Source organism: Ursus maritimus, unplaced genomic scaffold (assembly GCF_017311325.1).
Source record: "Ursus maritimus isolate PB19 unplaced genomic scaffold, ASM1731132v1 scaffold_19, whole genome shotgun sequence".
NCBI lineage: Eukaryota > Metazoa > Chordata > Mammalia > Carnivora > Ursidae > Ursus > Ursus maritimus.
In genome coordinates, this window is record NW_024424341.1 from 998,612 (window position 1) to 1,006,776 (window position 8,165).

The window sequence follows — 8,165 nt, forward strand, 5'->3', positions numbered from 1 at the left end:
CCGGGCCTTCGGGGACGCCGAGTTCGCGCCCAGGGCGCACGCAAACCACCCCTGGCGGGGACGCGTTTGTTCAGGGTACAAAAATACAAGCGCGCCTTAACAACCTTGGCACCTAAGATTCGATGAAATACGGTAGTTCCTGCAAGCGGCTGCGGGCTTACCCCCACCGCCCGGCCCCGCCCACTGGCGCGGAGCGCAGGCGCAGAGCCGCCGGCCCCTCCCCAGCGTGCGTCCGGTCTCTTCGCTGAGCTTCGCTCCCGGCTCGCCGACACGCGCCGGCTGCCCGATGGCGGACTCCGAGCTGCAGCTGGTGGCGCGGCGCATCCGCAGCTTCCCGGACTTCCCCGTCCCGGGGGTGCTGTTCAGGTGCGGGCGGGTGGGACGCGTGGGCCGCGCGGACGGACGAAGGAGCGGGGCCCCGGAGGGCGGCGGCTCGGGGCGGGGCCCAGGCCCGACCCCTGGGGTCACCCGGCCTGCTCTCGCGTATCAGGGACATCTCGCCCCTCCTGAAGGACCCCGACTCCTTCCGCGCCTCCATTAGCCTCCTGGCGAACCACCTGAGAAAGACCCACGGTGGCAAGATCGACTACATCGTGGGCAAGTGGAGGGGGCTGGAGCCTGAACCCCAGGGGGACGCCGCCCTCCCGGGCCTCCTGCCCGCCCCCTGCCGTGCCCTGGGGTGTCTGCGGAGGCCCCGGGAGGCCGTGTGGTTGGCGGGGTCACTGGGTTTGCGCTAGGCCCGGAGGGGGGGCGGCGTGTGCGCTCCTCTCCCCCCGAGAAGAGCGGACACAGGACGGACGCCCCGCGTTTGTTTGGGGGGCTGGGGGCGGCCCTCAGGGGACACGCTGAACGCCGCACGGGTGTTTGGGTGGTAACCCTTGGGTGGGTTGTAAGGATAGACCCGCTGCGCCCCACGTTGCAGCCTGAGGGTGGGTACAGCTTTGGTCGGCGCGGCTGAGGGCAGGGTCGTCCCCCCCCAAGTTCCTGGTCCTCGGCTCCGGACACGTGGCACTCCGCGGCTGAATTTCCCCAGGGAGTGTCTGACCAGAGTCCATTGGGCCAAGAACATGGGGGTGCCCCTACAGTGTGTACTGACTGAGCCGTCGGCCAGGCCCTTTGTCCCCAGCGGCACCTGGGGGCAAACACATGCAGACCTTCCTCTGCTCCTCACCGCCCTGAGCGGCCACACCTCCCCACTTGGCTGAGTCCCCCAGGGGGTTCCTCCCAGAAGCCCACCCCCCACTGGTCTGGGTGGGATGGGGACCATGTGCTGCTGCCCCTTCTGGGTAGATGCTGCTTTTAAGGATAACAAGAGGTGTCTGAGTCCGTCCCATAGCCCCTGCTAGCCCAGTTACGGGCTGGCAGCAGCGCTGTGGGGAAAAGTTAGCTAGCTTCTCTGAGGCCACGCAGCCACGGACACGCCCGGGCGTCCAGGACACACCTGGTCGTGGGCCCCAGCCCCCAATCTCCCGCCTGCCAGCACCCAGCTGTCCCTGTGCAGGGTGGGTGCTCGGTCAGCGTTCGTGAGAGGGTGGATGTCGTTGGTCTCTTAGCTGGAGCCAACAGAGCTAGGAGCCTGTTGTCACTGGAAGGGCTCCGTGTCACCTTCCAGCACTGGCCCACGGGGATCTCATGCAGCTGTGCGACACAGCTGCCCCTTGACACCCCAGCTCTTGCCAACAGGCCTGGACTCCCGAGGCTTTCTGTTCGGCCCCTCCTTGGCCCAGGAGCTTGGCTTGGGCTGCGTGCTCATCCGAAAACGAGGGAAGCTCCCTGGCCCCACCGTGTCTGCCTCCTACACGCTGGAGTATGGCAAGGTGAGTGGGCTGGGTGCCGCCACGTTTGACCCTTGGTTCCCCCGAGGATGGCTGTGGGTCGAGTGGAACTGCCGTGGTTGGTGCTCGGACTCTAAGACACCAGGCTAGCTCACACAGCCAGGAAACCGCTGGGTGGGTTGAAGCTGGGCCCCAGACTGTGTGGCGTCCTGTCGGCGTCACCTCCCAGGCCATTTCCGGACACATGCAGACCGTGTGCCTGCTTCCCCTCTGCAGGCTGAGCTGGAAATCCAGAGAGACGCCCTGGAGCCGGGACAGAAGGTGGTCGTCGTGGACGATCTGCTGGCCACTGGCGGTAAGGGTCGCCCCCTGGCCAAGAGGGCCTAGTATAGGGCTGCATGGGCCTTTGGGAGCCTCGTCACCATGCCGACCCCCTTCCCCCCAGGAACCATGCGGGCAGCGTGTAACCTGCTGGGCCAGCTGCAGGCCGAGGTGCTGGAGTGCGTGAGCCTCGTGGAGCTGACATCTCTGAAGGGCCGGGAGAAGCTGGCGCCTGTGCCCTTTTTCTCTCTCCTGCAGTTTGAGTGACTCTGGCCCGGTCTTGGCAGGAGTTCCAGCCCAGTGGCTGGCTACTGGCCGCCAGGGGGCGCTGGCCATCTGCCTGGACTTTTTTTTTTTTTTTTGGTAACGATTTTGTGCCTTTCTCCGGTGCCTAGGCCACTGTCTTGGGGTTCGTCCTGTGGGCTCTGGAGGTGCCAAGGCCTGGAGCTAGCAGTTCAAGCTGGGGCTCAGCTCCAGGCCCCTGCAGGTGCACTTACACTGAGAGGAGCGAATAAACTGCTTTGCTAGAACGGCTGCTCTTGGTCCAGGTGCCAGGGTGGGATCTGGGCCTCGGGGCCGGGACCTGCAGGAATCCCCCGGCAGGCTGCGTAGGCCTGTCTGCAGCACTGTGTGGTTCTGTCCTCACAGAGGGCAGACGGGGGACTGGTGCTCCGCAAACTGCTGTTCAGCTGTGGCTCTAACAAGTCACGTCCCGGCCCCTGCGGCTTCTAGATGCTGGAAGTGACCATCCATGTGGGTGGGGCTGGTTCCTTCTGGGGGCTCCAGAGAGACCATCTCCTTGGCTCTCCCGGCTTCTAGAGCCCATCGCACCTGGACTCAGGGCCGGCCCTCCATCCTCAGGCCAGCGGCTCACCACCCTCCAGACTTGCAGTCTGCCTCCCTCTTACAAGGGTCCAGTGGGGACGCCAAGCTCACTGACCATGCAGGGTTTCCACATGGACGTCCAGGAGGCATTCTGCCAACCACCTGACCTCCTGCCCCACTTCCCTACACCCCCAAACACAGCAAAGACAAAGTCCCCAACAGAAACCACTTTAATGACGAAATGCTGCACCAGGGGAGGCGTGCTGCCCACACCGGCCAGAGAGCCTCGTGGGAGTTCAGAAGGCACAAAAGTGCATTGTGTTCCTAAAGGAAGTAAAACAGACGCAGCAGGCCGGCCAGGGACCCAAAGCCCATGTCTGCGAGGCTCACAGCGCCGCCTCCGCATGGGCAAGGCGGGCCAGCCGCGTGACGACACCTGCTAGGTCAGCAGCCTTGTCCAGCTTGACGTAGGTGTCCGTGCGGATGCGGTGGAGGCTGAGCCAGTCAGGCAGCAGCTCAGAGATGAGCCGCACGTGCTGCTCCATCTCGCCTGCAGATGGGGGGGGGGCGTGAGGCTGGGGCCCACGCCCATGCGAGTGGGTGCTGACCGCCCTCAGGGCGGGTGTCCAGGCCCTGTCAGCAGGCCTTTTTTTAGGACCAGCCCTCCCCCTCTCCCACACACCCACCGGGCCTGTTCGTGCCCCCGAGAAGCAGAGAGAGCAGCCTTGTCAAGGAGCTGACCCCCCACTAAGCTCCACACCAGTCCCAGTCCCCAGGGAGGAGCTGCCCTGTAGCTTGGAGGGAGCCAACGGCCCCGTGGAGCCCTGTGAGGGGCTGAGGGGGACCAGCTGGCTGGGTTGTGTGCGTAGAGGCTCGAGAGGTGACCTCGAGGGCACTGCGCCCACCCGGCACACACCACAGACACGCCACACATATGGGGAGCGGCCAGTCCACGGTGCCCACCCTCATCCGGGAGTCGGGGACGTGGGGAGGGCCCGGGCCCCGCACCTACCAGGGCTCATGGCCACCACGTAGCTGCCCGCCATCCTGCTGCAGGCCGCCTCCATGGTGAGCGCTGGCTTGCGCTCTGACACGAAGACGCTGCGCAGCACACGGGCCAGCTCGGGCAGCCGCGCCAGCCGCTGCAGTCGCTGCTCCTGCTCCGGCTGCCGCGTCATGTGCGCCAGCTGCTTCTGCGCCTCCTTGCACCGGATCTGCCGCAGGCCCGGGAATCGTCAGCGGACAGCCCTTCCCGCCGCCTCCCTGCCAGGACCCCAAACACTCACCCTCTCCAGCAGGTCCTGGGACACCCCCTTCAGGGCTGCAGGGGGAGTGGCCGGCGGGGTGGCCGGCAGGGCAGGGTTAGGGGACCCAGGGCTGCTGGGCTTGGCCGTACGCAGAGCCAGGTCACTCAGGGCCTTTTCCATCTGGGGCAGGTCAGAGGGGAGAAATGAGAAGCCCTCCCTGCACAGGAGTTGCTATCTGTCCAGCCCAAGCACCCTGCGTGTCAGGGCAGGCGTTCGTGGCCCCAGGGCAGAACCCACCAGTGGGCACGCTGTGAATGAGGGGAGGGCACATCCCCCACTCCCACCACCCCCGAGGCACGTGGCCAAGGATGGAGCCTGTCAGGTGCCCATGTGGCGGTCGGGCTGCCCCGCCCCATCATCCCTGACCCTCTCACCCTGGGCGACATGAGGCTGCGGGCACGGGCCAGCACCTCCTGGGCGGTGGCCAGCTTCTCCGTACTGGGCGGCTGGGGCAACTCAGCCGGCTCGATGTCAGGCACTTCATCCACATTGAAGCGGGGGTGCCAGCGTGTCAGCTGGTCCTCAGGCACCACCATGGGAGGGTTCAGAGAGGCCAGGAAAGCCTGTGTTCGAAGGAGACAGGGAGTGCCGGGTGACCCTGGGCACATCTGCGTGGGGGCAGGCAAGGCTGTTGGGCTCCGGTCCCAGCTGGGCGACCTCGGTCAAGGTCCTGCACCTGAGCTCCACATGCTCAGCTGGGCCAAGGGCAGGACACAGCAGCCGCCAGCACCCACAGAGCCCGTCATGAACCTCGCAGGGACTGAGGCTGCGATGCTGGGCTCCTCCCCTCAGCTGGGGGACCAGGACCAGGGCCCCCGCCCGGCCCGCACCCTGTAGGAGGCCATCTTCAGAGGGGCTCAGAGAACTCTAAAGGTCAGCCTCCCGAGAGGGCCCGTTTCCCGCAGGTAAGACCAAGCTAGGACAGGGATGGCTCGAGCCCTGGAGGAGGGCCCAGAGGACAGGGCGGGCTGGGGAGATGCTTCCTACAAGGGCCAAGCTGGCCATCTCGGCCACGCACTCACCCTGTGGTGCTCACGGACGCGCTCCACCAGATTCTGGCTGAAGACCTGCCGGCGCTGCAGGAGGCACGAGGCCGTCAGCTGGGGGGCCGTGCTGCCGGTCTCTGTGGGCAGAGTTCAGGCCTGAGCCCCCAGCCCCTGGAGTGTGAGGCCGGGGACCCAACACCTCACACCCCTGCTCAAAACCGTGTCACGGGCGGGGAGTCGAGCTGCGTGAACTCCGCTGAGGCACACTCACCCTGGTCTAGCAGCGGCTCAATGGTAAGCTGGTAATCTGACCGCTTAACGCCATCCTTGAAGGTGGGGACGTTGCGCTCCTGGCGGAAGCGGTAAGAAGTAGGGTACACAGTTCTGATCTGGCCCACGTTGCGCTCCTCAAAGCGCCTACAGGACAAGGTGCTGGGGTCAGAGCGCGCTGGGCAGGGCACACGGCCGATGGCAGGCAGGGTGCGGCCCCCCTCCCGCCTCAGGCCACTCACTTGCGCATCATGTCCTGGACGCCCTGCTTGACTTTGGCGAAGGTCACGGTCTCGGAGCGGTTGTAGAGCATGCCCACGATGGTGTCCATGCTGCGAAACATCTCCGCCAGCACCTGGTACTTGTAGGGCAGCACGAGGCTCGGGGGCCCCGGCTGGGCCAGGGCATGGAAGCGCTGGTAGGCAGGTGCCTTCTCTCCACTGCTGGGGAGGAAGCCAGGCGTCGGGGGAAGCACCAGAGCCACACCCCTCCCACACCAACGGCAGGCAGGCAGCCAGCACGGCCAGGGAGACCCCAGAGCTGGGGCTTGAGCACCACTCCCCTGGTACACCGCACTCCAGTTCCCACAGCCCCTGCACACCCCGTGCCCCCATCACGAGCATGGCTGGGGTTGCAGACAGAAAAGCCTAGCTCCAAACCTAGCTCTCTCATGTCTTGCCTGGCCACCTGGGGGAGTCCCTGGCCACCCCCAACCCTGGCTCCCTCATCTCTAAGAGGCACGAGGTAACCACAGGAGGTGGGGAGGACGGACATGGCTACAGGGGACAAACACCCAATAAGGCGAGCCGTCGACAGCATCTGAAAATTCACAGAGGCCCCCACGGCAAGAACTGGCATGTCTCACAGATGGAGGCCAGGGTGCGGAGCGAGCCAGTGGCAGGGCTGGGATCCGAGAGCCCCATCAAGTGCACGGGGTCCGTGAAAGGGGCAGCCCCTGCCTCTGCTCAGCCCTGTCTTCCCACCAGCCTTGCCTTTCCTCCGGTGCCTGACCGCCCACCCAGGACTCACCATGGCCCTGCTGGCTGCCCCTGGTCCTCTGGCACGCTGGGTTCCCCAGCATCCTTCCTCTGGGCACTTGCCCTCAGCTCCTGGGCCCGGGCCCCAAGCTCCCGTGCCCGCTGTAGGCATGACTTGAGCTCAGAAAAAATGAGTTTTGAGGAGGCCTGTGGACACAAGATGCCATCAGCTGGCCAGTCACACCCACAGCACTCTACCCCCCCACCCTGGGTCCAGCCTCACCTTCTCCCTGGTGGCCAGGCAGGGCTGCAGACCTGCTGAGAGAGGGGTCTGCTCTGGGGAGCCAGGGGCAGCCGGGTCCGCGGGAGCAGCAGGGGCAGCGGGGATAGCCTGGGCAGCTGGGTCCGCGGGAGCAGCAGGAGCAGCTGGGGCAACCGGGTCAGTGGGGACAGCCGGGTCAGCGGGGACAGCTGGGTCAGCTGGGTCAGCGGGGGCAGCCGGGTCCGAGGGAGCAGCAGGGGCAGCTGGGGCAGCCGGGGTAGCCGGGACAGCGGAACTTGAGACCTGGCGGGCAGGAGGCCAAAGGTGAACTAGTGAGACACTGCGGTAAGAGAGAGATTCCTCCCCAGTTAGCTAGAGTAGGCGCTGCTGGGGGCACCGGTGGAGGTTTTCGCCGGAGCCGAGCCAGAGGGGCGGGGCCATCGCCTGTCGGTGCTTCCCGCTCTTCTCGGGCCCGACCCCCCGCCTGGCCTCGCTGGCAGGCTGGACATCTACCAGCCCACTGAGCCCTAGCCCTCCTACGGCCCCTCCAGGAGCTCACTCCAGCACCTCTGCGACCTCGCTGCGGAGCTCCGTGCCTGGTTCTCGCGGCGGCCGCAGCACACCTGCCCCCAGCCGTCTGCGCTGACCGAGCCCCAGGCCTTCTCCACTGTCTCCGGCAGCTGTTCCGGGCCTGTTCTCTGCACGGTGCACTGTCTGCAGCCAGCCCCCCGGTCCGCGTCCCCCTCCCCCCGACCCGGCCTCAGTTCCCCCCTCACCGTGTCGGCCGGCAGCCGCAGCCTCCGGCGCGCGGGGGGCGCGGGGTGGTCGCGCGCGGGCTCGGAGGGCGGGCGGGCGCGCTTGCGGCTGCCGCCCGGCGTGCGGGCCGAGGCGCCGGACGCGGGCTTGGCCGGGCTCGGGGTGCTCCAGGCCGGCTTGACCCTTTGCGGCGCGGCGCGGAGCCCGGGGCGGCGGCGCGCGAAGAAGTCGGTGAGGCGGGGCTGCGCCATGGCGGGGCTGGGGACAGGAACCGGGTACCGGGCGGGACGGAAGTGGTGCCGCGCTCCGCGCCGATTTTCCCGCCAAGCCTGGCCCCGCCCCCGCGGGCGGAACCATCGGCACCGGGGGGTTGGGGGCAGCCGGGAAATGGACGCGCCCATGCACATGCGCGCCTACGCTCTAGGCGGTGCCGGCGCGCGCATGCGCCGCAGCGCGACTCTCTCCGCGGGATTCGGAAGGTGGAAGAGCTCGTCGTGGGCGGGACGAGGAGTCGGTGAGGTCCCGGCAAGAGAGCGATACCACGCTGCTTCCTGCGGAGGTTGACAGCAGTCACCGTGGACGCTGGCCCTCTCGGCGGCGTCCCGGGGCAGGGTCGGCAGCCAGACCCCGGAATCTCTCCGCGGGTGCGAATTCTGCGTCAGGGAGGCTGTTGTAGAAGGAGTGGC

The 8,165-nt window shown here is 67.1% G+C and overlaps 2 protein-coding genes across 2 annotated transcripts; one reads left to right on the top strand and one right to left on the bottom strand.

Moving 5' to 3' along the window:
• Window positions 1-199: 199 nt before the first annotated feature.
• On the top strand, window positions 200-2,626 carry APRT (adenine phosphoribosyltransferase). The gene is made up of 5 exons (XM_040633174.1): window positions 200-366; window positions 491-597; window positions 1,684-1,817; window positions 2,052-2,130; window positions 2,221-2,626. The coding sequence occupies exons 1-5, from the start codon at window positions 287-289 to the stop codon at window positions 2,361-2,363; spliced, it is 543 nt and encodes a 180-aa protein (XP_040489108.1). The 5' UTR covers window positions 200-286; the 3' UTR covers window positions 2,364-2,626.
• A 509-nt stretch (window positions 2,627-3,135) lies between these two features.
• Window positions 3,136-7,886, bottom strand: CDT1 (chromatin licensing and DNA replication factor 1). The gene is made up of 10 exons (XM_040633077.1): window positions 7,320-7,886; window positions 6,745-7,026; window positions 6,514-6,668; window positions 5,727-5,927; window positions 5,486-5,631; window positions 5,251-5,351; window positions 4,603-4,791; window positions 4,208-4,348; window positions 3,934-4,135; window positions 3,136-3,471 (listed from the first exon to the last, which is right to left on the bottom strand). The coding sequence occupies exons 1-10, from the start codon at window positions 7,884-7,886 to the stop codon at window positions 3,308-3,310; spliced, it is 2,148 nt and encodes a 715-aa protein (XP_040489011.1). The 3' UTR covers window positions 3,136-3,307.
• Window positions 7,887-8,165: the final 279 nt, after the last annotated feature.

Excerpts from the sequence above, each read along its gene's own strand:
- APRT (XM_040633174.1), top strand. The coding sequence starts at position 287 with ATGGCGGACTCCGAGCTGCAGCTGGTGGCGCGGCGCATCCGCAGCTTC. Across the intron at positions 598-1,683 it reads CAAGATCGACTACATCGTGG|GCCTGGACTCCCGAGGCTTT; the intron begins GCAAGTGGAGGG and ends TCTTGCCAACAG. Across the intron at positions 1,818-2,051 it reads ACACGCTGGAGTATGGCAAG|GCTGAGCTGGAAATCCAGAG; the intron begins GTGAGTGGGCTG and ends TCCCCTCTGCAG.
- CDT1 (XM_040633077.1), bottom strand. The coding sequence starts at position 7,886 with ATGTGCATGGGCGCGTCCATTTCCCGGCTGCCCCCAACCCCCCGGTGC. Across the intron at positions 5,928-6,513 it reads GGGCAGCCAGCAGGGCCATG|CAGTGGAGAGAAGGCACCTG; the intron begins GTGAGTCCTGGG and ends CTTCCTCCCCAG. Across the intron at positions 5,632-5,726 it reads GTCCAGGACATGATGCGCAA|GCGCTTTGAGGAGCGCAACG; the intron begins GTGAGTGGCCTG and ends CTTGTCCTGTAG.